The sequence below is a fragment of the Heptranchias perlo genome, chromosome 17 (genome assembly GCF_035084215.1).
Source record: "Heptranchias perlo isolate sHepPer1 chromosome 17, sHepPer1.hap1, whole genome shotgun sequence".
Classification (NCBI taxonomy): Eukaryota; Metazoa; Chordata; class Chondrichthyes; order Hexanchiformes; family Hexanchidae; genus Heptranchias; species Heptranchias perlo.
Genome location: NC_090341.1, coordinates 15,645,939 through 15,673,651, shown reverse-complemented (window position 1 = coordinate 15,673,651; position 27,713 = coordinate 15,645,939). Strand labels below are relative to the sequence as shown.

At 40.6% G+C, this 27,713-nt stretch overlaps 1 protein-coding gene across 2 annotated transcripts in view; it reads right to left on the bottom strand.

Annotated features, from left to right (window-relative positions):
• Window positions 1–2,979: 2,979 nt before the first annotated feature.
• nek4 (NIMA-related kinase 4) overlaps window positions 2,980–27,713 on the bottom strand; it is a 35,322-nt gene continuing 10,588 nt past the window's right edge. The window contains exons 2-16 of one of the 2 annotated variants that reach the window (XM_067998592.1): window positions 26,329–26,595; window positions 25,464–25,661; window positions 24,306–24,413; window positions 22,882–23,036; window positions 21,872–22,010; window positions 20,501–20,908; window positions 19,790–19,846; window positions 18,202–18,342; window positions 17,738–17,890; window positions 13,301–13,367; window positions 12,205–12,320; window positions 8,152–8,246; window positions 5,633–5,838; window positions 5,254–5,387; window positions 2,980–5,143 (exon numbers count right to left, since the gene is read on the bottom strand). In XM_067998592.1, coding sequence (XP_067854693.1) covers window positions 5,048–5,143; window positions 5,254–5,387; window positions 5,633–5,838; window positions 8,152–8,246; window positions 12,205–12,320; window positions 13,301–13,367; window positions 17,738–17,890; window positions 18,202–18,342; window positions 19,790–19,846; window positions 20,501–20,908; window positions 21,872–22,010; window positions 22,882–23,036; window positions 24,306–24,413; window positions 25,464–25,661; window positions 26,329–26,595 — 2,340 coding nt within the window. In that variant the 3' untranslated portion in view covers window positions 2,980–5,047. The remainder of the gene's footprint in view (window positions 5,144–5,253; window positions 5,388–5,632; window positions 5,839–8,151; window positions 8,247–12,204; window positions 12,321–13,300; window positions 13,368–17,737; window positions 17,891–18,201; window positions 18,343–19,789; window positions 19,847–20,500; window positions 20,909–21,871; window positions 22,011–22,881; window positions 23,037–24,305; window positions 24,414–25,463; window positions 25,662–26,328; window positions 26,596–27,713) is intronic. The other variant, XM_067998593.1, reaches the window with a different exon arrangement.

The following is a 27,713-nucleotide window of genomic DNA, read 5'->3' as shown; positions in this document are numbered from 1 at the left end:
GTGGCACTATCACCGTGCTAAATGGGATAGATTTAGAACAGATTTAGCAGCTCAAAACTGGGCATCCATGAGGCACTGTGGGCCATCAGCAGCAGCAGAATTGTATTCCAGCACAATCTGTATCCTCATGGCCCGGCCACGGTAGATAGGCAATGGCTAATATTTAAAGAACATGTGCAGGAATTACAACAATTATTCATTCCTGTCTGGCGCAAAAATAAAACAGGAAAGGTGGCTCAACTGTGGCTTACAAAAGAAATTAGGGATAGTATTAGATCTTAAGAGGAGACATATATAATTGCCAGAAAAAAAGGCAAGCCTGAGGATTGGGAGCAGTTTAGAATTCAGCAAAGGAGAACAAAGAGATTGATTAAGAGGGGAAAAATAGAGTACGAGAGTAAACTAGCAGAGAACATAAAAACTGACTGTAAAAGCTTCTATAAATATGTCAAGAGAAAAAAGATTAGTGAAGACAAATGTAGGTCCCTTACAGTCAGAAATGGGGGAAATTACAATGGGGAACAAAGAAATGGCAGAACAATTAAACACATACTTTGGTTCTGTCTTCACAAAGGAGGACACTAATAACCTCTCGGAAATGTTAGGGAACCAAAGGTCTAGTGAGAGGGAGGAACTGAAGGAAATCAGTATTAGTAAAAAAAAAGTGATAGGGAAATTAATGGGGCTAAAGGGTGACAAATCCCCAGGGCCTGATAATCTTCATCCCAAAGTACTAAAGGAAGTGGCCCTGGAAATAATGGATGCATTGGTGGTCATCTTCCAAAATTCTATAGACTCTGGAACAGTTCCTACAGATTGGAGGGTGGCAAATGTAATCCCACTATTTAAAAGAGGAGGGAGAGAAAAAAAAAACAGGGAATTACAGGCCAGTTAGCCTAACATCAGTCGTGGGGAAAATGCTAGAGTCTATTACAAAGGATGTGATAACAGAACACTTGGAAGGCATTAACGGGATTGGACAAAGTCAGCATGGGTTTATGAAAGGGAAATCATGCTTAACAAATCTACTGGAGTTTTTTGAGGAGGTAACTAGTAGAATAGATAGGGGAGAACCAGTGGATGTGGTGTACTTGGATTTTCAGAAGGCTTTTGATAAGGTCCCACACAAGAGGTTAGTGTGCAAAATTAAAGCACATGGGATTGGGGGGAATATACTGGCATGGATTGAGAATTGGTTGACAGATAGGAAACAGAGAGTAGGAATAAACAAGTCTTTTTCCGGGTGGCAGGCAGTGACTAGTGGGGTACCGCAGGGATCAGTGCTTGGGCCCCAGTTATTCACAATATATATCAATGATTTGGATGAGGGAACTGAATGTGACATTTCCAAGTTTGCAGATGACACAAAGCTGGGGTGGAATGTGAGCTGTGAGGAGGATGCAGAGACTCCAACGAGATTTAGACAAGTTGGGTGAGTAGGCAAGAACATGGCAGATGCAGTATAATGTGGATAAATGTGAGGTTATCCACTTTGGTTGTAAAAACAGAAAGACAGATTATTATCTGAATGGTGATAGATTGGGAAAAAGGGAGGTGCAACGAGACCTGGGTGTCCTTGTACACCAGTCGCTGAAAGCGAGCATTCAGGTGCAGCAAGCAGTTAGGAAGGCAAATGGTATGTTGGCGTTCACTGCAAGAGGATTTGAGTACAGGAACAGGGATGTCTTACTGCAGTTGTACAGGGCCTTGAGACCACATCTGGAGTATTGTGTGCAGTTTTGATCTCCTTATCTGAGGAAGGATGTCCTTGCCATGGAGGGAGTGCAACGAAGGTTTACCAGACTGATTCCTGGGATGGCAAGACTGAGGTATGAGAGATTGGGACAACTAGGCCTATATTCACTAGAGTTTAGAAGAATGAGAGGTGATCTCATCGAAACATATAAAGCTCTAACAGGACTAGACAGACTAGATGCAGGGAGGATGTTCCTGATGGATGGGGAATCCATAACCAAGGGTCACGGTCTCAGGATATGGGGTATGCCATTTAGAACTGAGATGAGGAGAAATTTCTTCACTCAGAGGGTGGTGAACCTGTGGAATTCTCTACCACAGAAGGCAGTGGAGGCCAAGTCATTAAACATATTCAAGAAGTAGATATATTTCTTAATGTGAAAGGGATCAATGGATATGGGGAAAAAGCGGGAACAGGGTGCTGAGTTAGACGATCAGCCATGATCATTTTGAATGGCGCAGCAGGCCCGAAGGGTGGAATGGCCTACTCTTGCTCCTATTTCCTATGATTCTATATTCCACACTCTACCATTACCAACAAGCCAGGGGATCAACCCTGGTTCAATGAGGAGTATAGAAGAGCATGCCAGGAGCAGCACTAGGTGTACCTAAAAATGAGGTGCCAACCTAATGAAGCTACAACACAGGACTACGTACATGCTATACAACAGAAGCAACATGCTATGGACAGATCTAAGCGATTCCACAACCAAGGGCAATTAGGGATGGGCAATAAATGCTGGCCTTGCCAGCGACGCCCACATCCCATGAACGAATAAAAAAAAATTCAAGAAAGAACTACACACTACTTGACTGACTAGTTTAAAAAAATGCTCTTCCATGTACTTTTTCATTCTTACATTCTGACAGACCGTGGCAAAAAGCAATAACTTTTTTAAAAATGCATTAATTGTCCTATTGCCCTTATTAAATATAGCTGTTTTCTTAAGCTGCCAAACGTTTACCTTTGTAGGCTCCAGACTTGAAGTACAAGATATAAATTTTATAAACAGTAAAGAAAATTCATTTGTACAAAACTACTTAGTATTACCTAGGTCTTTGGATTCAATCTAGCTTAATTACAGGTAAGTTAATCCAAACAGTAGACACTCAAAAAAATGCAATCTGCGGGAGCCATAAGAATTATTACCATATAAAAAGTGACAATTTATCAGTGTTCTTAAGCACAGCAAAGATTACACAAGTCTGCAATGATAAATTTGCTTTATATAACTTCAAAAAGATTTCAAAATGGAATTAATGAGTCTATCTTACCTTGTTGAAACATGAAATTGGTAGGACACAACTACACATACTAACAGCACTTCTTAGTCAACTTGCCTTCAAGTGCATTTCAACAGTTTCCATCTCCTATTATTTGGCTGAGACAGGCAAATTTACCTTTTAGGAGACGGCAAGGTTGGTCAAGACTGAGACTTGAACTCAATCTTTTCTGGTTGGGAGTCCAGTGCTCTATAGTTAAGTTATTCTGTTTTAAAATCATAAGACTATGACCGTAAGATAAATCATAATTGGATACAGTGATAAGACTTCAGAGGTGTGGAATGTTACAGCCTGTAGAAAATCCAAATGAAACTATATTCAATTTTCTTTGGAAACTGTACATTATTTTTATTTTTCTAGCAAATGTTGCAATATAACTGCAAGTTTACGAATCCCATGTTTACTATTGTGAACATATCTAGACAAAGTTCAGTTAAAGAAACAATACAACAATCCTAATTAAGAATTTAGATATGATTTGCAATTGTGTCTTAAAGCTCATTTACTGTTTATCTGTTAAGTAATACAATACAAATTGCACACAGACCATATCATCTTTCTCGGTATAATATTGGTCTGGTTGGAGGTGAAACTATTATTGTGGGAAATTATTTCCTATTTCAAGCACAAGCCAGTGGCTAGAAAGATCTAAGCAAATGCTTGATCCAGGTAGTTCCTGTGTATAGAAAGTGTTTGAATATGAAGTTTTATTCACTTGTTTCCTCTCATATGACAAGGACCAATATGTCTGTGGTTTGGTTAACATGTCAGCTAATAGGCATATTTATATCCCCCTTCTCCCTTCCCCCTATATTTCTGTATTCTTAAATATGTAGTGTACAGATCGCGTTGATTCATATGAGCTTGCAAAGTCAAAATTTTGAGATATGCAGTGTATTCTGTTTTTGTTTGAGCACATAAATCTTGAAAATTGTAGAAATCTCATTAGAAGGCAGACTTCTAGATTGTTACAGGAGTTCTAGTGAAATTTGCTTCCCCCATGGCTGTGTGTGTGGATACACTGCTTGGTATGGTACTGAACCATACAGATTAGGAATGTCCAAGATTGAATCTGGTCTGTGCCGAGTTAACTCATCTCAGTTGGGTGGTGTCAAAAGCACTAAAAGTGACCTCAGCCCTCTGGGTCAGAAAGGGAAAATCATCCACAATACAAACTGCTTGTTTGCATTTCAGGCGAGGACCTTTCTGCTGCTCATTGTCTAGGCTCACCAAGTTCAGCCACTAGTATGAAGTAATAGGGCTGAAACTGTACCCCAGCAGAAATTTAGGAGAGAAGGTGAGAAAATTTAAAGGAAAATGGAACAGTAAAGAAAAAAAGAAAAAGTGGGCGGGGGGGGGGGGGGGGGTCAAGGATTTTCAGAGTTGCTTGAAAAAAGTTCTCTTAAAGCACATACTAAAATGTGCAGTGGTCTGTGGGCAATTTCTAGAAACAAAGAATGTGTAGTTATCCACAGACATAAACTGATGAACAACAATCATTTCAACTGACCTATGAATAAACTTAGCACTTTAATATACAACATATTTGGATCCTTAAATCACATTAATATAAGATATCAAAGCCAAAAGTGAAGTAAATTCCATGATAGACACTGCTTGTCTATATGTAAAGTAGGTATCTTGTGACACAAAATATTAACAACTGCATATCAACGATACTATGTGATACATATTTAACTGTTCATCTAATATTTCACCAAAAACCATGAGTTGATATTGAAAAGATATGATGCAATAGTCATTTTAATTCACAAACTGTAGGACGTCCTGGCTAGGCACACACAGTGTCCACTGCTTCATAATCCTTTGTACAGTTCCTTTGACATCAATTGCATGGTGCAAAGTTTTTTAAAAAATCCAAGATTTGCCAGTAGGTATTCGGACAATTGGGTTTTCCAGCTGTGATTGACACATTTTAACTGATCAGTGTCTGTGAAAAGGCACTTCTTAAATTGAACTAACCCGTTAAAATTGTTTTAGGTACCAGTCAAAAATTTGAATTATCTTCAAAGAACTTTAGCTGTCGGACCTTCATACTGTAATTCTTGTACAATTCTTCACCCATGTGTTCCTGCAGGCATTCCTAAAATAGTTACATAAATCAGACTAATTTTAAATAATTAGCTATTGATCTCTAAGACAAATGAACAATTCCTTAAAAAATGCAATGAATGCAATAGCTGAGGAACCTACCTCCCTCTTGACTTCATCATCATCTTCCATAATGTTGTAAACTTTTTCTAAAAGTTTTACTCCTAATCCTTTTACAACATCTGTTCGTAGAGCTTGAATTGTTCTTTTGATCTTCTCTGGCACAGACAAAACCTCTAAACAAAACAATAGTAAACAGGAAATGGTTTAATAATACAGTAAGCTGAACTATAGTGCAGCAATGGGGAACTGAGGTCACAACTTATAATTTTATTTACACCTCAATCTCAAAAAAGGTACTAAAATTAAAAAGTGCTTCAAATTAGAAAAACCTATAATTTTTAATTAACCAATCATTCAATTCACTTATGGAACAAAGAATATTTCAGATATGCATTAAGTATTCCTAGTTGCTACAGACCAGTTGGAAAATCGTTGAAATAGAAATCCTCTGGATCTTCCTTAGCTTTCCCATGAAGAATCAGGGTGTCTCTATACTTTCGCCGTAGTTTGAATTCTGGTACTGGAGCAGGCATTAGATTTTCTCTATAGGAATCTTTTGAATCCATGCTCAATGTCTGAGTCATCAGTTTTACCAGATCATGCATTTCATTGGAATCACGTTTGCTAGAAGATAAACAGGAAATGTGTAGATAGCAGCAGCACTAGAGAATTTGGGTTGTTCAAGATCATGTAAATCATTGAGATCTTTCAAAATCAGTTAATTAAATATGGGGGAGGGGGAAAGGATGGGGCACGTGAATATTCCTCGTAGCTCAAATGTTGACTAAGCCACATTCGTACTGCCACTTGTGTCATACGGGAGGAAACAACTGAGTAAAATGTAATATTTAAGCACTTCTATAGTCAAGAATTTCCTGTAAGGAATCTTACAACACCAGGTTATAGTCCAACTGTTTTATTTGAAAATCACAAGCTTTCGGAGGCTTTCTCCTTCGTCAGGTGAGCGAGTGTGGGATTCCATGGAAGGTTACCGCATTTATAGTCAGAGAACAATACCTGGTGATTACAGATAATCTTTCCAACTGCCCGTTGTCAAGGCAATCAAAGTGTTCAGACAGAGTGATGTTACCTACAGGACCACCAAATACACAAATGGCCAGAACACAAAACAGAGAGAGGGAGAGAAACATCCGAAAGGAAGAGAAAGACAGAGAATGACCCGTTGTGTTAAAAACAGATAACTTTTTTTCGCTGGTGGGGTTATGTGTAGCGTGACATGAACCCAAGATCCTGGTTGAGGCCGTCCTCATGGGTGCGGAACTTGGCTATCAATTTCTGTTCGACGATTTTGCGTTGTCGTGTGTCTCGAAGGCCGCCTTGGAGAACGCTTACCCGATTCAGCCACCGATCTTCGGGTAAACGTTCTCCAAGGCGGCCTTCGAGACACACGACAACGCAAAATCGTCGAACAGAAATTGATAGCCAAGTTCCGCACCCATGAGGACGGCCTCAATCGGGATCTTGGGTTTATGTCACGCTACACGTAACCCCACCAGCGAAAAAAAGTTATCTGTTTATAACACAACGGGTCATTCTCTGTCTTTCTCCTCCTTTCGGATGTTTCTCTCCCTCTCTCTGTTTTGTGTTCTGGCCGTTTGTGTATTCGGTGGTCCTGTAGGTAACATCACTCTGTCTGAACACTTTGATTGCCTTGACAACAGGCAGTTGGAAAGATTATCTGTAATCACCAGGTATTGTTCTCTGACTATAAATGCGGTAACCTTCCATGGAATCCCACACTCGCTCACCTGACGAAGGAGAAAGCCTCCGAAAGCTTGTGATTTTCAAATAAAACAGTTGGACTATAACCTGGTGTTGTAAGATTCCTTACATTTGTCAACCCCAGTCCATCACCGGCATCTCCACATCAAGAATTTCCTGGTTAGCCTTTATTTAGTTCATCAAGGAGCACTTTCAATGACAAGGCTTCCATTTTCTTAAAAGTTTCCCAATGTTTTGTACAAGCAAAAATGAGAATTCCTGCTGGTTTAGCTCGAAATCACTAATCCAATATGCATTTCTAGTAATACAGGTGAGGCCTAAGTAAAGTTGAAGGTCGATTCCGTCTGCACCCCTTTACAGTTATATATAACTCCACCTATGGAACAAAGTTGGTCTGAGTTGTAGACTGAAGTACATTTCATCAGCCTCTCTGTTGCTGTGGGAGTCTGGTGATCACAAGATTCATACAAATGAGGAAAGTCATTTGGTCCATCTTTGCTCACCTAATCAAAATAAAACCCAGGGTTGGGGTGAGGATGTTGATCACAGCATCCAACTGTTTAAATGATTTTAAGAGTCTGTACTACCTTGGAAGTCTATGTGTAAAGAAGATTTTCCTGACTATCAGTTCTAAATTTGTCTTTTATCAGTTTGAACCTGCATCCTCTTTCCCTACTATCATGGTTTAATTTGAAGCGTTCTAGATGTACCTTTTTCTATCCATACACCCATGTACGGTCATCTCTCAGTCACTCCTTTCAAGATTGAAAAATGCCAGATTCTCCAGTCTTTCCTCAAATTGAGACTGTTGAAGCTGCTGAGGTGGTTTCCACCATTGATGTCACACTAACTGACCTTTAGTATGCAGACATTTTGCATCACACACCATGATTACATAGAAGTTTCAAGATTTTGTGTCACTTTGATGATTCCACGATACTAAATGAACAGTGCATTTGGGAAGCAGCAAAGCATTATTAGTGAAAATTGCTTCTCCAACCCATATACTGATGCAGAGGTGGCATTTCATTATTTTTCAGTGGATCAACCAGCATCTGTATCACCAGTAAAGGAGACTCAAATAGAATGTTCATCCAGGTCCATCTTTGAGGCAGAAATAGTTTCCTTGTTAACTGATTCACTAACTAGAAATACCAACATAAAACAAAAAAGACAAAAGCTTTAAGTACTCACACTTCTTTGCAGTCCCCCTCTGATTTGTCAGTTGAGCTGGTTGAAGAGCTATACTCATCATCATCTGAAAGGCGATGGGATGACTCATTTACATCCTGGCAAAATTTGGATGAAATAATACAATAATTCAAAATGAAACAAAATATAGCTCATAGTACATTCTTCCTCCAGTCAGTCAATCAGTTGTTTTGAGAACAGATGTCATTTTTAAAAACTTGAGTTTGTATGGTGATTGCTATGTAGAAAGTACTGTATACTCCAGAGTGAATTTTGTTCTTTCGATTATAATTTCCGTGCAGTTATATAGAGTTCTTCTTCAATACATCCTTAAAATGATTTATATAAAATGAAAAAGCACCAAATAATACTTTGTTACAATCATCCACATTTCTGCTTGTGACTTAAAGGAAATATTAAAGTACATCGTACCATGCCTTTTAAATACAAGGAAAAGCAAATATCAACTCAGCTCTCACCTTATCTTGTGCACCACAGTGCCTGATGTGTTAATGTGTCATTAAGTAAATTATCATAAGGTGAAATATTATAGCAAAGCAATATTTAGTTGTAGTCTTTTAAATTTTATACTAGCTGATTGAGGCATTCCTTATGGCTAATCTGAGATCTGGCAGCAAGTGATATTTAGCATGGTCTCATTCTGAGCCAGAGAATGATGCACGGTTGACAGCTGGGAAGTTACAGCACAATGGGTAGTGGAGGCAGGCAAGGAATAGAGCACATTGGAAGAGCAGGGAGAGAGAGGAAAGTAGAGTACAGCAGGGGAAGTAGAGCACAGCGGAGATATGCAGGGTACAGAATTTTAAAATCAAAACTATTGGACCTTGAAAGAATTAGGGGCCTACCTTATAGAGCTAATTGTAAACAATTTTACAACACCAAGTTATAGTCCAGCAATTTTATTTTAAATTCACAAGCTTTCGGAGGCTTCCTCCTTCGTCAGGTAAATGTTCAGGAGCTCCTTGAAGCCTACGCATTTATACATATAGAACAATACATGGTGTTTACAGACTGCCCCTGCAACTGCCCGTTGCCAAGGCAATCACCGTGTTCAGACAGAGAGGTGTCACCTGCAGAACCCCCGAATACACATTCAACAAAAAAACAAACAGGAAAAAAAAAACAGAGAGAGGCAGAGACATCCGGAAGGCAGAGAAAGCCAGCAAATGACCCATTATATTAAAAACAGATAACATTTGTTCGCTGGTGGGGTAACGTGTAGCGTGACATGAACCCAAGATCCCGGTTGAGGCCGTCCTCATGGGTGCGGAACTTGGCTATCAATTTCTGCTCGACGATTTTGCGTTGTCGTGTGTCTCGAAGGCCGCCTTGGAGTACGCTTACCCGAAGGTCGGTGGATGAATGTCCATGACTGCTGAAGTGTTCCCCGACTGGGAGGGAACCCTCCTGTTTGGCGATTGTTGCGCGGTGTCCGTTCATCCGTTGTCGCAGCGTCTGCATGGTCTCGCCAATGTACCATGCTCTGGGGCATCCTTTCCTGCAACGTATGAGGTAGACAACGTTGGCCGAGTCACAGGAGTATGAACCATGCACCTGGTGGGTGGTGTCCTCTCGTGTGATGGTGGTATCTGTGTCGATGATCTGGCATGTCTTGCAGAAGTTACCGTGGCAAGGTTGTGTGGTGTCGTGGACGCTGTTCTCTTGAAAGCTAGGTAATTTGCTGCGAACGATGGTCTGTTTGAGGTTGGGTGGCTGTTTAAAGGCGAGTAGTGGAGGTGTGGGGATGGCCATAGCGAGGTGTTTGTCCTCATTGATGACATGTTGAAGGCTGCGGAGAACATGGCGTAGTTTCTCCGCTCCGGGGAAGTACTGGACGACAAAGGGTACTCTGTTGGTTGCGTCCCGTGTTGGTCTCCTGAGGAGGTCTATGCGATTTTTTGCTGTGGCCCGTCGGAACTGTCGATCGATGAGTCGAGCGTCATATCCCGTTCTTACTAGGGCGTCTTTCAGCGTCTGTAGGTGTCCATCGCGTTCCTCCTCGTCTGAGCAGACCCTGTGTATTCGCAGGGCCTGTCCATAGGGGATGGCCTCTTTGACGTGGTTAGGGTGGAAGCTGGAAAAGTGGAGCATCGTGAGGTTGTCCGTGGGCTTGCGGTAGAGTGAGGTGCTGAGGTGCCCGTCTTTGATGGAGATTCGTGTGTCCAAGAAAGAAACTGATTCTGAGGAGTAGTCCATGGTGAGCTTGATGGTGGGATGGAACTTGTTGATGTTATCGTGTAGTCTCTTTAGTGATTCCTTGCCGTGGGTCCATAGAAAGAAAATGTCGTCGATGTATCTGGTGTATAGTGTTGGTTGGAGGTCTTGTGCAGTGAAGAAGTCCTGCTCGAACTTGTGCATGAAAATGTTGGCGTATTGGGGTGCGAATTTGGTCCCCATGGCTGTTCCGTGTGTTTGGGTAAAGAACTGGTTATCAAAGGTGAAGACATTGTGATCCAGGATGAAGCGGATGAGTTGTAGGATGGCTTCCGGAGATTGGCTGTTGTTGGTGTTGAGTATTGATGCTGTCGCAGCGATGCCGTCATCGTGGGGGATACTGGTGTAAAGTGCCGAGACGTCCATCGTGGTGAGAAGTGTTCCTGGTTCAACTGGTCCGTGGGTACTGAGTTTTTGTAGGAAGTCTGTAGTGTCGCGACAGAACAGGGCTAGGAACAGGTCAAACTATGGTGGCAGCTGTTCTGAGAATTTGTTTTCCTTCCATCTGTTTTCTAATCAGAAGGCTACATGGGAGAACATGTTTGGTTTGTCCAATCAGAGTTCTGAATTTGGGATTTGTCTTTAAAGCACCAGAATTGTTTTGTTATGATTAACTGGAATACTGCTCATTCATAGAGCTAGCCATGACTTCCTGTCTGTAAGCCCACATTACGATATTAAACTGAGAGAATGAGGCAGCCTTAAGCGCACTCTGGGATTGCAGTCTATAGCAGTGACAGACACATTGATACTGAAGCATTGAGAGACTCTACTTTTTGATTGAGCTTCTTTACTCAATGCCGTAACAGGCTTCCTGAAAATATTCTTAATTGTTTCATTGGTTTCCCCCTTCTCTTTTTTGCTAGTTAATTTATTGCAGCTTCTTGCTGACTGTTCATTTTTGATTGGTTGATATTATAGCTCTTGGTACTTCTTTATTAGTAGTTTTCACTCCCAGCCTGTTCACTGGTAGTTCCATAACTATTCAGTTATGGTTTCTTGATTTATGAATGTTATTTGGCACAACCAAACTTGGCAAGTGTAACATGAAAGTGATAAACGCACAGAAGATGGAAGACCTTCATATATATTAGATTTCCCGTGGTGGTGCTCAAAGTGAGTTGGAGGTTATTCAGTTACACCATGTAACACAAAATGTGTCATCAGAGCTACTGATTTACAAGAACTGAAGAACTGAAATTCTGTTTTTATTACACAGTATTCTAGTATTTTTGATCAGTGTTTGGGGGATTGAATTCCAAACTGCTCATTTTCTGTAAAAACTGTAAATGAGTGGCCTTTAAAATAACTATATATATTTTTTTCCTTTATGTATTTTTTGCACAAAAATAATTATCCAGAAGTTCAAATTAAGCAACTTAATTAAAACAGCACTTACCTTTTTAGTGCTAAAATTAAACTGAATTAATGGATAATTGTAATGAAGTAACTTTGAATTAAAAGTAGATTGTCGTGCATAGACCTTCAATGATTTGAATGAAATCCCAAAACACTGCCTACTGCAGTAATGTTTTTAACACTTCCTGTTATTTAAAAAAAAATTAATTGTACCATTAGTTTTATGAACAATTATAAAATAATCAGAATAATTTTATTTTAAGGTTTAAGCAGCAGTAGAGAAGACTTGAGTCTGTTAAGTTTCTTTTCCCACTGAAAGCAATGGGAGCTCAAATACATTTATACTTAAGGGAAGACAAATTCCTTATGCACTAGTGTGCATGAGGTTTTGGTTTGTGCGACTAATAGTAATCTAAGTGGCACAGAACACGCTACAATAAATTTTAAGAAGCATAGCATTACCTTTCCATGATGGATAGCAATATCTGATAAGGATCGGCTGACTTTGACATTTTGATTCTCTTCGTATGAGTTTGCTTCTAAAGCTACACAATGTGAGCTCCTTCTTGAAGTGGAAACTGGCGAGGAAACTCACACAATTAGTATCAGTGTAACTTTATAAATCAGAATTAATACAATGTTACTCTGTATGTAGTTTAGAAAGGAGGGGGGGGGGGTAGGAAGATAACTCTACCTCTTAAAAATTCTTGGAACTACAAACCAGACTGGATTGAGAAACGATTACCATGGGTAAGCTGTACGGACTGAGCAAAATATTACACAGCTGTTGTCATTTCCTGACTTAGATAACTCCTGATTGACATCCAAACCTGTGCCAGAAGCTGATTATTCAGATTTGCAATGCACCAATGAGGTGACTTTGCCAAAGCAGCTTCCCGGTGCAAGGTAAGACTTGAGATGTGGGATCTCTGTGGGTGGTGGGGGGAGGAGGAGGGGAAGTCCAATAATGATATCAATCCAGGTGGGAGATTTTTACCCCAGTTTTTCATATTACATTGCTAGAGTGGAGGGAGGAAGGAATGCTTTACACTGAAAGAACCTTCCTGTATGCTTTCTAACTTAAACTTCAGGTACTTGGGATTAAACTCCAGTGAATAGCTCGCCTTGATGGCTCAGGAAATGTTTGCTATGAGCAGCTCAGCTATGCAGACTGGGAACATCTGGGATTCAATCCCCAGTCTGTGCATGTCTTTATGATTTCAGCCCATGGTAGTGGCAGGGGCACTGCAGTTGGCCTCTGCACTCCTTGGCCATGGAGAGCAAAATCAGCAAGGATTCCGATTCTCCAGCACTGTGCAGCAAGTCCTGCTCGAAGTGTGTGTATGACCTCAACTAAAATCATGATTGGGCTTGGCTGCAACAGCCCCCATCAAATAGCCTGCTAACAATCCTTCTCAAGTCTTACAAATGAGTAGTGGCCATGTGAGCAAATACCAGAAGGCTTCCGACACCTGTAGAACTGTACCTCGGCAGGGGGTCAACATCTCAAGAGGGGAAAAGAAGAAAATGCTAAGAGAAAAGAAACTCCAGCGAATACCTGAATAAGGAAACTCCTCTTGAGATTGTTTTAGTCTCCTTCGTTCTCTGGCAGATAATGGACGGTCCTAAGGTACAACAAACAAGATTTTAAAATGGAATTCTCAAAATGTAATTTTTTTTTATTCGTTCATGGGATGTGGGCGTTGCTGGCAAGGCCAGCAATTATTGCCCATCCCTAATTGCCCTTGAGAAGGTGGTGGTGAGCCGCCTTCTTGAACCGCTGCAGTTGATGTGGTGAAGGTTCTCCCACATTGCTGTTAGGTAGGGAGTTCCAGGATTTTGACCCAGCGACGATGAAGGAACAGCGATATAGTTCCAAGTCGGGATGATGTGTGACTTGGAGGGGAATGTGCAGGTGTGTTGTTCCCATGTGCCTGCTGCCCTTGTCCTTCTAGGAGATAGAGGTTGTGGCTTTGGGAGGTGCTGTCGAAGAAGCCTTGGCGAGTTGCTGCAGTGCATCTTGTGGATGGTACACACTGCAGCCACTATGCGCCGGTGGTGAAGGGAGTGAATGTTTAGGGAGGTGGATGGGGTGCCAATCAAGCGGGCTGCTTTGTCCTGGATGGTGTCGAGCTTCTTGAGTGTTGTTGGAGCTGCACTCATGCAGGCAAGTGGAGAGTATTCCATCACACTACTGACTTGTGCCTTGTAGATGGTGGAAAGGCTTTGGGGAGTCAGGAGGTGAGTCACTCCCCACAGAATACCCAGCCTCTGACCTGCTCTTGTAGCCACAGTATTTTATATGGCTGGTCCAGTTAAGTTTCTGGTCAATGGTGACCCCCAGGATGTTGATGGTGGGGGATTCGGCGATGGTAATGCCGTTGAATGTCAAGGGGAGGTGGTTAGACTCTCTCTTGTTGGAGATGGTCATTGCCTGGCACTTGTCTGGCGCGAACGTTACTTGCCACTTATCAGCCCAAGCCTGGATGTTGTCCAGGTCTTTCTGCATGAGGGCACGGACAGCTTCATTATCTGAGGGGTTGCGAATGGAACTGAATACTGTGCAATCATCAGCGAACATCCCCATTTCTGACCTTATGATGGAGGGAAGGTCATTGATGAAGCAGCTGAAAATGGTTGGGCCTCGGACAATGCCCTGAGGAACTCCTGCAGCAATGTCCTGGGGCTGAGATGATTGGCCTCCAACAACCACTAACATCTTCCTTTGTGCCAGGTCTGACTCCAGCCACTGGAGCGTTTTCCCCCTAATTCCCATTGACTTCAATTTTACTAGGGCTCCTTGGTGCCACACTTGGTGAAATGCTGCCTTGATGTCAAGGGCAGTCACTCTCACCTCACCTCTGGAATTCAGCTCTTTTGTCCATGTTTGGACCAAGGCTGTAATGAGGTCTGGAGCAGAGTGGTCCTGGCGGAAACCAAACTGAGCATCGGTGAGCAGCTTATTGGTGAGTAAATGCTGCTTGATAGCACTGTCGACGACACCTTCCATCACTTTGCTGATGATTGACAGTAGACTGATGGGGCGGTAATTGGCCGGATTGGATTTGTCCAGCTTTTTGTGGACAGGACATACCTGGGCAATTTTCCACATTGTCGGGTAGATGCCAGTGCTGTAGCAGTAATGGAAAAGTTTGGCTACAGGCGCGGCTAGTTCTGGAGCACAAGTCTTCAGCACTACAGCCGGAATGTTGTCGTGGCCCATAGCCTTTGCTGTATCCAGTGCACTCAGCCATTTCTTGATATCACGTGGAGTGAATCAAATTGGCTGAAGACTGGCTTCTGTGATGGTGGAGATATCGGGAGGAGGCCGAGATGGTTCATCCACTCAGCACTTCTGGCTGAAGATCTAAATAATTACTTTAAATCTACAACAAGTCATTGCTTCTTCTATTCACTTATATGGGTATTATCAAAAAAATCCTCTAAGCATTCAAATATTAAAAATGATGTGAAAACAGAAAATGCTGGAAATAATCAGCAGGTCAGGCAGCATCTGTGGAGAGAGAAACAGAGTTAACATTTCAGGTTGATGACTTTTCATCAGGACTGGAAGAAGTTTGAGATTTAACAGTTTTAGGCAAGTATAGAACCAGGGAAAGTGTGGGGGGAGGGGGGAGAACAAAAGGGAAGGTCTGTGATAGGGTGGAGGGCAGGACTCATTAAATGACAAAAGGGATGATGGTGCAAGGCAAGGAAGGTGGTAATGGGACAAGTAAAGAAACAAAAGATGGGTCTAGAGGAGCTGTAAATGGCAACAGCAGAACCATTACCAGCACCTGCTGTCAGAAAAAATGGGAACAGTGGTTATGATCTGAAGTTATGGAAATTAATTTCCAGTCCGGAAGGTTGTGAAGTGCCTAATCGAAAGTTGAGGTGCTGTTCCATTGAGCTTCAGTGGGACAGTTTAGGAGGCCAAGGACAAGAGGTCAGAGTGGGAGTGGGACGGAGAATTAAAATGGCAAACAACCGAAAACTCAGGATCACACTTGAGGACTGAACAGAGGTGTTCAGCAAAGCGATCACCCAATCTGAATTGGTCCCCCCAACGTGGAGGAGTCCGCATCATGAGCAGAGAATACGGTATATTAAATTGAAAGAGGTACAAGTAAATCGCTGTTTCACCTGGAAGGAGTGTTTGGGGCCCTGGACGGTGGGAAGAGAGGAGGTGAAAGGGCTGGTGTAGCATCTCCTGCGCTCGTAAGGGAGGTTGCCATGGGAAGGGCAGTGAGTGTTGGAAGTGATGGAAGAATGGACCAGGGTGTCACGGAGGGAACAGTCCCTTTGGAATGCTGAAAGGGGAGGGGAGGGGAAGATGTGTTTGGTAACGGCATCGCGCTAGAATTGGCGGATATGGCAAAGGATGATCCCTTGAATGTGAAGGCTGGTGGGGTGGAATGTGAAGTCAAGGGGGACCATATTGTGGTTCTGGGAGGGTGGGGGAGGGGTGAGGGCAGAAGTGTGGGAAATGGGGCGGACATGGTCCATTAAAAATGATTTATTTTATCAACATGTGGATTTATTTCTGCCACTGTCTTGAAGATTAAAATTTCCATTTTCCCCTTCCTCTTTTCCAGAGTTGCAAATATGAAGTGGTGGGACTCAGTTAAATGTAAACAACCCCAATTTGAGCCTAAGTGGAATATTTGTTTTTGATTTTGGCTACTGCTGAAGGAGAAAGGCAGATTTGAATTACATGTTAATGACCTGACAGCCCTTGCAAGTAGGTGAATGTATGCATACACACAGTGCCAAGCCAAGGTACTATTCTGCTCCTGGTAACGTTTTTTTTTAGTAATCCATCCTATTATTTCTATCATTATTGTGACAGAAATTAAGCATTTTTGCCCATGATGGTTCTTTTCTTTCTGTCATAAGGGGTGAAAAGCCTGGTTCACTCACAGAAAATGGCCCAACTTGCTCTGATACACAAAACCCAGAACGGAGATACTGTACTGCATCAGACATCTAAGGGACGGGCAAGCTATTCAATTCAAATACAAGCATCTTACGGTTTTGTTTGGATATGTATTTGATTGGCAGCTCTTTTTTTAGTTTAACAGACATATATTTAAACTTGCTTTGTACTGGTTAATTTTTTTTCCTTCAGGTCTGTTAGCCTGTCTGAAGCTAACAGAGACAGAAGGACCAGACCATCAGCAATAAACCGCCACATAAAGGTTACTATTTAGGGACCTTATGCCCAGTCCAATTTACATTGCAATTTACCGGAGTGGATGCTACTGCTTGTTATTTCCTATCTTCTGGGGAGAGATAGTTAAGCCTGTAACGACTGTAAATCCACAATGACATAGCTTCTGTATGTTTATCCATTTACTGTTTAATGAATCTGTTTGGCAATTTAAAGTCTAAGCCATGGTCTAGTGAAGCATTTATTATGTTGCTTTCTGAAGTCAAGAAAGTTCATGTGACAGCATGTAATATAAGTATTATGCAAAAGTACAGTAACAAGGGTTTTGTGTTCGAAGTCTGGGCTCGTTACAAATTACCTAGATATCAGACATATAGAGGCATGCTCCAAATCATAGTGAGCAAAGGTTCGCCTATAGGTGTGGTCTAAGATGCTGAACCCAAGAAAAATATTTAGAGTAAAAATCCAAAAACATTATTATGTACGCTATTTGTTACATAAAATTAACATACAGTATGCAATAAATTACCAGAATCACTTTGTAAGGATTAAGCTTCACTAGAGAAGACTTGTGTCAGTTACTTAGTTTCTTTTCCCATTGAAAACAATGGAAGCTTAAGTGCACACCATACTACTCAAGAATTTCCCTAAACTCCTGACTTTCTGCAATCCTGCTCTAAAAGTTAATTTTGATGGCATGGATCCATGAACAGGCCTCAGATTGAGTGAGATCTGGTAGTTGCTGCATGCTAGTAGCAGGAAATTGAGGGAGATGCTGAAAAACCTTCTAGTGTGATACAGGAGCAGGATAATCAACATACAAACCTGTGAGGCTCCAATCTCACTATCCTTGGAGTTAGCCATTGATATGGAGATTCCACTGACAACTTTATCGGGATTACTGTGCAGCTTCTGTATGTGAACTTTACAGACATTATGTGGTGGAGAAGGCAATTGTCTAGGAGCTGATGCTTTTACCTGAAAAAGTAAAAACCTTGTTTAAAATTGTGTAAAAGCTTATAATAGGCTTCTAAGCCTATTCAAAATAATATACTGATTTTAGGCATAAGAAAACAATACTGTATAATGTTGGCTATTTGTCAATACTTTTTGTAACCTTGTTTCCAGTTAGAGAATACCTGATTTTCCATACAATATGTAACACCTATTTTTGTGCGCTTTAAAAAAATAAAAACTGCAATATAATGGACAAGACCCAGCACAGATATCTGTTTTGAGGTAAACAAACTAGATGTTATTGACAAATTTATTTGTATTGATCTACTTACCTTCTGAGTCTTCCTCGGGAAGTCACCGTTCTTCTGTCTGCATTGCCGTGAGATTGAGGGCTCGGACGTAGAACAATGTGGCGGGTAAGGCATAGGATCTTTTTCTTCAGGTTGTTTAGTGACATTCTCTGAAGGGTCTTCCTAAATTGAAAACAAAATTATGCACTAGATGTAATGCTGAGTAGTATAGTTCAGTACTGCAATACAATTACAAATATAGCTGTTATTACAAACTGTTACAATCAAATCACTTATGCTCAGAAGTGTACAAAATTGCGCAATGGAGCCCTGCATAGGCCGACATTCAGAGCTATAAACCACAGTTTCTGTTGAAGTGCCCTCACCTGAAATGCTAACCTATCTTTTCAAATGCTGATGGGTTTTCAGTTCCTGTGACTAGTCTGCTACAGTATAATACATTTACAATTGCAAAGGAAGAATTAGAATCATTCTGTGTTGAATATTCTTATTTTGGACATCACTTGCATACATCAAAATCATAATATCTGCAAGCTTTGTTCTCTTCATGTACATCTCAACTGCAAATTAGATAGATTTCTTACAGAAAATAATATTTTGGGATACAGTATATGAGTAATTTGAGACATGACATATGGTAAGTGTAGCATGCTTGGGATGAACAGGTTTACAAATATTTCACTGTTTATTTCAAGCCTAAGAAGATGGAGTAAACCACTGGATGACATCACTCCCATGGAATGCCAATTCCAACATGTCAATGTCCACACAAGTGTTATCATGTAAATATATATTCCATGGCTGTGTAGGTTTCCTGAGTTCTACTTTCAGCATTCAAAATGCATAGAAAATATTTTTTTCATATGTTTAATTCTTATTAATACTTTAAAAATAGCATATTTAACTAGGTTGCCAAATCATTCTGGAGAATACAAAGATATAGCTATCTCGTTATGACAAAGAAATGTACAGGTTGTAAAATTCAATTAAGTGATAGAAAAATGCACATACACTTGATTTTAGAAGTTGTAAAGAAAATCAGGGGCAATGTGCAGATATTTAGGAGTTTATGCAAATAATTTTCACCATTTCTCTACTAGCTCTACTCCTGACTAAAATAAATCTGGGTGGATTTTTGTAAGTTTTGTAAGTCTGCCATCAGAGTAATTTTCATTTGTTAGTGCTCATGTTACAATGGGATTCCAGCACCTCAGCCACTGTCTGGTCTTTCACAGTGTGACTTAAGATTCAAAAACTTCTCAACCTGCACCCATTCGTTCAGATAGATCAAGGTGGCTGTTACCCGTCTACAGGTGAAATAAGCCTGCTTCATAACTACTGCGGAACATTTGATTAGTTGAAAAAGAGAACACAAATCAAACTGTTACAATCTCAATGCCGATAGGGTTAAATGAAGAGGGGTGAGAGGGGGAGGAAGCTCGTGTGGAGCATAAACATTGGCATGGAACAGTTGGGCCAAGTGGCCTGTTTCTGTGCTGTACATTCTATGTAATATCCTTTACCCAAATGTATAATTTAACAGGCAGATAGCAAAATTGTATGCTTGAAATCTAATTTTTACCAGAAACAAGTATTACAGTATACTTACCATTATTCTAACTGGAACAAATGGCTGCAGAAGTTTTTCTGTAGAGTCAAAACTCACCTGTACAGAACAAAAATACCAATTAAATCTCTCCTACTTTACCTTGATGTCCATTACAGCCTCAGCCTCTTAAATGTCCCCATATTACTATTACACACTGTTCACTTCACTCAATGATCTCGTAGAATGCAGACTGTTCCATAGGATCCATTTGAAACTATACCGAGATTGCTGTAAGAATATTTACTTGCGACTGATGCATTTATCAGAAAGATTACTTCAAAATGAGCCTAGTCAAGCATTACAGCACTGATATTAAGATTTTGTTTCCCCACTGAGCACAGTAATCTTTTTTATTTATTAATAGAAGTTACATTCCCCTTAAAAATCAAAAGTCAAATATACCTGTCCATTGTGTCTAGCATACCATTCAGCAGCCAAAATTGATCCAAACTCTTTACTTGTAGCACTTATTCAGATCCATTGTTTTTTGAAAACATTTGCTGCTTTATCTGGGATTTTAATCCTCATAATTAATAAATTTTGGTGCCTTACACTTAACCCAAAGATACTGCAATTTGTAGAGATACAAGAATAAAACCAGAATACTAGAGTAATGCTTGTTGATAATGTTATGCGCACATGCACGCACGCACACAATTTTATCAACAAAGTAAACTGCAGTGAGCTTTCTGAAATGTAAAAACTTCCTACCTGCACCTCAGGTGACTGCACTTCCTTAAAGATGGGCTGAAGCAGTTTAAAGGTGTCATCCTTTCCATCAGAGAGTTCAGCTATGATCTGGTTATTGGAGTTTTCAGCTTTTCCTTCTAGTTTTACACCATTGTGTAGTCCAGTATTGTCAACCTGAGCAGGTATTTTGGATTCTGCATTAAGACAGCCTTTTAAGTCCGGTACAGGTTCATCGCACATCATACTGCCAGAATTAGAATTCCTTCTTTCAGCTCTATGCATAATATCAATGTCCACCTTGCTTATTGTAGCCAGAGAGTCTCTAGTGCTGTTCAAAGCTTGGTGGGAAACATCTGAAGCGTTTTCTTCTGGCTGATTACTACAGGCCACATCATTTGGCTTGCTTCTCTGGGATGCTTTTTCTTTCTTCTAGAACATGAAGATAAATATATTTCTTCAAAATTACATAACCTCAAATTTTGATTCCTGGATACTTTATAAAACTTTTAAATAAGTCCATAATGTCAGATAAAGCTCACTAATTAAACTTCTTTTTTTTTCATTCTTGGGACGCGGGTGTCACTGGCAAGGCCAGCTTTTTGTTGCCCTTGAGAAGTGGTGGTGGGCCTTCTTCTTGAACCATTGCAGTCCATGTGGTGAAGGTGTTCCCACAGTGCTGTTAGGCAGGGAGTTCCAGGATTTTGACCCAGTGATAATGAAGGAATGGCGATATATGTCCAAGTCAGGATGGTGTATGACTTGGAGGTGATGATGTTCCAATGCACCTGCTGCCCTTGTCCTTCTAGGTGGTAGAGCTCACAGGTTTGGGAGATGCTTCTTTCATAGCACACGTCATGTACTATAATAATGCAAACTCATACGCACATCAACATGGGATGTCATGGATTGATGGGACACAGACTCAACCCCCATTCTGTTCAGTTCTATTCTATCTCTGTCACAAGCTCTCGCCATGTGCCTGGTTTGGGGATGGGGTTAAAGGAATTAAAACAAGGTTTTCCCATTGAGTTGTTCTTCCTTGCCCTCTGCTGGCTGGCCCAGAGTAGCATCGCCAATGGCCTGGGAGCTGGCTGTCAGCACTGTCCTTGGACTCCAGAGGGTGCATGACATGGGAGACGCCAGTGAGAGCACCAGAGAGAAAATAAGACATTGTATCATACCCTCAGAGAAGAAATAAATAATGAATAAAAAAAGGAAAGGATAGGCAAATACAGACAAAGCAACAGATGCTTATGAATGTAAAATATCAGAAGCTTCTGCAGGTAACATACTGGTGCACAAAATAATTAGGCCAATGATTAAAATATTAAATTGAAAAAATACCATCAATTTTTACCAGGGCACTACTCAGTACTTGCTTAGAATTCTGACCTTTATATATTTGCTAGCGGGATCCAAATCCTGCAAAGGAACCCCAGATTCACGATCTGATTCACGCCTTAATGTCACCATGGAGGAAATAATGGGTCTAAATTCTAAAGAGCTTTTCTTTCGTGTCTTTATAGCTTTCCTATAATATATAAAAAATAGTATTTTAAAATAATGTCAACAACTATGCACCATGAACAATCACAACATCACGATAGTTATGGATGAAGATAGCCATTTGTCCTGGATGAATTCATCCATCCAGAAAGAACCTAAAATCACCCCATTTCAGCATCCAATTGTTTCTTAACTGCTTCCAGGGGTTTCACCTCCTCTACTCTCTGAAACCTTATTCCATTTGTTGATCACTCTGTCAAATTTACCTTTTACCAGTTTGAACCTTTGCCACTTCCCCTACTTTTGCAATTTATTTAAAGTAATATTCAGGACTTACCTTTCCCATTCCCTTAGCTATCATATACTTCTGTGAGATCACCTCACACCTTTACAGACTAAATAGCTCAAGTTTCTCGACTCTTTCCTCATAGCTCAGACCATTGATACTAGGGTTCAGTCTCATAGACTGCCTCCAGCACTTGAATGCCCCCCCTTGTGTTTCGACAACTAGAACTGGACACAGTATTCAAGGTGCAGTCTAAACAGAGCGTTGTACAGCTTGATCACGACTTCCCCAGATGGATATTCTACTGTTTTGACAATGTAGTTCAACGGTTCATTGGCTTTGTTAACTGCTGCTCCGCATTGGTTGAACATGTTTAGCGTCGAGTTTACTAAGACTGGTAGGCAGTTTGCTTCTGTTTGAAAATAAAGATTGCCATGGGTATCTTTGCCCCAAACACAGTATCATGGTAGGTACAGCACAAGAGGAGGCCATTTGGCCCATCGTGCCTGTGCCGGCTCATATTACTTCAATGTAGAGAAAAAATAATTAATTTGATCAAAGATTTAATTTGCCAATTTTTATTTTTACATTTGTTATCAAATATACATACGCTTTTGTGGCTTCCAAGAACAAGGCAATATGACTCTTGATGTATGATTTCCTGAGAACAGCTTTCACATCTGGTCGTTCCTCAGGCCTTCTGCTCAACATGCTACTTATCAGCACTCCCAGCTGTTCACTGTATTCCTTCGGTATAGGTGGCAGCTGCACATTAAGGGATATGGATGTTGTTGAAGAAAACAATATCATGCCTTCAGTCTCCCTATCACTTTTATTCTAAATATACACAGTCACATGCATGTTCCAAGTTCTATTGTTCTTTGAAGCGAGTATTCTCACTTTTATCATACACTCGTTTTCTTCAGAGATCACTTTTCTGTGCATCAGTGGAAACCATGCATTTAAAAATATTAATGAGGTGGGCTCACCGTGCACCAACATACTATTGTACCTAGCGTGAGGACACAGGTTTACTTCTTTTTTCTGATTTGCCTAAATGTCATTAGAGGCCAGGTGCTTCCACAAAGAAGCAAACTGAGATAGGTGAGTCAATGGCTGCCTCTACATGCCTCCTAGCAGCTCAATTAACTGCAAAAGGATGCATGAGGACTTAAAAAAGATTTTTAAAAAAGAGAAACCAAGGCCTTTCATTTGTTCCTGAAAAGGGTTCTGACTGCAATACAGAGGCATGACTGACCTATGGCTATTTACATGTGAATTACTTTTTCCATGTTGGTATCACTAAAAGTATGTTGAACTGTATAGGCGCTGCTTTGGTACAATCTTTGGTTTGGCAGACTTTATGTAATTCTTTGCTTTACCATACTGCTTGTAATATTTTAAGTTAGAAAGCTCCCAGTAAAATTGAAAGAAAAACTTTACTTTTCTTTACATTAACACTCATCATTATTTCTCACCAACATACTTCAAAGGAAGACTGCATAGTGCTGTAAAAAAAAACTTACACTGCACTAGTAAGACACTTTCATCTCCCACCCCAATCCTGTGCCTCTCAAAACACAAACATATAAATCTATACATGAATCATGAGCATTATTGTTCTGTATGTTCTAGCTACAGCCAACTAGGCTGAAATTACTGGAATATAAGTCACTCATGAACACAAACTGCAGATATTCTATTAGACAAAGATACTAATTATAAATAACCTCATTCTAATCTTGCATTGCTTAAAAAGTTAGAAATTCAGGACTTTTCATTTATTTCTCAAAGCTTATCCATATTAGAGACTTTTGTCAGTGACCAACATACGAGCGAATTCTTCCTTTAATATTCTTTTTATTCATTCTCAGGATGTGGGAGCCGCTGGCAAGGCCCGGATTTATTGTCCATCCCTAGTTGCCCTTGAGAAGGTGGTGGTGGGCCTTCTTGAACCGCTGCATACTGGTAAAATGAGTGCAGTACTTGATTAGGTTAATAGAGAAAAGCAAAACGTCATGGAATGTACATTACCTTTCCTTCAATAATCTTGAAAACCAAGGAGTTCATATCCTTGGCGTTAAAGGCATGTTTCAACGTTGCCATTTCAAATGCACAACAACCGAGGGCCCAAACGTCAGACTATACAGAAAAATGAAGAAAGGCTTACAAGAGAGACAATACTGTTACTACAATTTTTATTCTTTTTAGGGCTTCACTGCAAAGATCTGTTCTAATGTTATCCATAATTCTTTAAAGCTTCACTTTATGACACACTGCCCAGAGTGTTCACAGGGAGTTAGCATTGGTCTTGGCATTCCCAAAGTATGGAAAGTGGGCAAAATAAAAAGGTTGCAGGTCGTGATTGCTATCTAGCAATTCGAACGGGAAATGCATGTGTGTGGATGCTAGGTAAGGACTAGGTTGGAGTCACTGTGATGTCCCCACAGTCAAATAGCCTACTCACACTTGCAGTATTTTTCAGCAACAACTTTTCACATTTTCATGTGCAAAAATGTTCAAGCCCCTGAAAATCTGCCAACTGGGGTCAGGCTGAAGAATTTCAGGTAGGCCTTGAGTTAAATTTTTAGACCCTTCCCAGGAGGTTGAGATGGGATCACGACCTTCTGGCTGACTATCTCCATTGATATCTACAAGATCCCAATCACCGTGGCCACATTTGCAGCTGCAAGCCGTGCTAAGATATTGAGTCACTTCGCAGCAAGAAAATTCCAAGTTCAATCCCTAATTGATGCCATGGTAGCTGACCTTAGACTGATAGGAGTTGAACTGCATGGAGTTGAACGACAATTAGTCTTGGCATCCTCTTGGGTATGGAAAGCAGGAAAAATAAAAGTTCGGGGTTCCTGATCTCTATCCAGCAATTCCAACTGGAAGTGCATGTGTGTGGATGCTCGGTAAGGGCAGAGTTGGCATTGCTGTGAGTTCCCCACAGTCGAGTAGTCTCCTCATACTCACTGTTCAGGTTCACGCATGAAAATGGTTACGTAGATGAGGTATTACAGAACAGCTGCTGCCCAAGTTAAAGGGAACATTTAAGGAGGAAAGAAAACACAGACCATGTGTAATAAAGATCTGTAGAAACAGGAGAAATGTATACTTAACCAATGATGATAACATGCAAAGCTGATCTAACTAAAAGCACAATAAAGTTTTACAGTAGCACTCTACCTTATAGTTGTAAGGTTTATTACAGAAGAGTTCAGGACTCATGTAATATGGTGTTCCAATCAGAGTACTGGCCATATCATGCTGGTTTTCCAACACTCTGGCTATCCCCAGGTCTCCAACTTTAATAATGTTTGTTTTTGTCAGGAAGATGTTTTGAGTCTTAAGATCCCTGTGCAGGATGTGTTTTTCATGTAAATACTGTAACAAAACATACATAGATCTCATTAAACATACATTCATCTCACAACAAAATAGTTTCCATTCCAACTATGATACTCAAAGCATCACATAACCACTTATTACATTCAAGCCACAAACATCTGTACCTTCCCCTTTTATGATTTACCCGAGTGAAATGTGCTGTACAAAATCCCAGTTGTACAATTAAGAATTCAAGTCAGACAGAGAATTTACAGAAGGACTGCGAGCAACACAAAATTTGTAATGCTCCATTTGAAAAAACATGCAGAACAATCCTAAACTGGTGGGTGAATACCTGTATCTAACTTAACACTAGTAAACTGGAAGTTCCATTTGTTACGATTATAAGTTATTAAATGATAGATTTTCACATCTGTAGACGTACTTTACAACAAACTCAATAAATGTTGCCTCAAAGAAGCTACATAGCCTTCTAATGTAAAATTAGGGGAAAATACCAGTGGAAAAAAATTCCAAGGAACGGTTGGTGAATGTATATTTCATCATTCGGGTCTTTACATGGGTTATGTCTTGGCCAAGAATGACAATATTAAAAATGGAAAACTCATATTGAAGTAACAGTAAACATGATAACTGCAATGAAGTATTACATTTTACTCTTTTTAAACTTTTCTTATTTCTTTGTTCATTTATAGAATTGTACCTGTAAAGCCATTGCAATCTGGACAAACCACTCCACGACTTGACTTTCTGGAAGCAATTTGCCCTTCTGTTCCTTCAGTTTGTGATACAAATCCCCACCTTCACAGTAACCCATCACAATGTATAAAAGTCGATCATCCCCTTCCCATGACTCTCTGTAGGTAACAATGTTGGGATGTCGAAGTTGGGATAGAAGCTGGGCTTCTTGTTCTGCTGCCTTGCGCTCGCGGCTGGAAGCACTTCTTAGGTTCAGCTTCTTTACAACATACTGAAAATTAAATAAAATTCAACCATAAGCGGGAGCATTATTTAATTAGAAACACTTTGCTAGGTCCTTGGAGGGCATTACATATTTATTTGCAACAGTTTTTTTATTTGAGAAATCTAAATGAAGAGCAAAGGTCTATAAGGAGCACATAGCACCATCAAAGTTGAAATGGGTATGGGAGAAGGCTGAGCCATCATACTTATATCTACTTGTGGATCTTCTGCAGCATTGGTCACAAGGCCTTAGGTTCACTTGACTCCTGTTCTGGCCTTGAGCCCACACAGTCCCCAGAGCATCTGAGAGTTGGACCTGCCTGGCCTGGAACCAGAACTGTTGCACCAGAAGTGGCCTTTCCTGATGGGGAGAGTGAAGTTCGTTCTTGATTTGTTCTGGGAGAGAGGGAATGAACAGGAGGCCAGGCACAGAATGGAAAGCAAAGGCAAGTCAAGTTCCTGTCCTTTTGTAGCTCTTGCTGGAACTTAGTGGCCCTCAAAGGGGACAACTGCGGCTGGAGGTTGATGAAGTCGAGGCAGGAGCAGGGCTTGAAGTAGCAAGACACGAACAATTGCTACTACTGACTGAAAAAGAATCCAGCATGTCCCCACCCCTAAGAGCCACATGGTTCACACAAACCAAATAACTACAATAGCAACAGAGCGTGGATCATGATTCCCACAGACCAATCAGATCGCTAAAAGGGGCCTCCAACTGAATTTTTCCTAGATAGATCAACAGATATATCAGTGGAGGGGGTCACCAAGTTAAATCCATAACAATTTTAAAACTTTCTGAATATATGCCATTAGATGCTTTACTAATGCTCAAATTACACTACTTGTGGGTTTTTCCTGGTGCACTGCAGTGGAATCAAAGAGTTTTAAAGCAAATCTGGCTGGGAGCTGTGATAGTACAATTATAGAAATGTAAGCAATCATTACAAAGCAATTCTTAATTTGTGTTATACTATGAAAAAACGAACAAATTGCTAAAGAGTTAAATTTCTGATTTTGGTAGAAATGCTATGGCTGTCTTTAAGAAGTTGAACAAAATGGCCACCTTCGGGCAGAAATTCTCTGTGCCCGAGTTGTCCAAACTGCAGCCCATGAGCCTATCCAGCT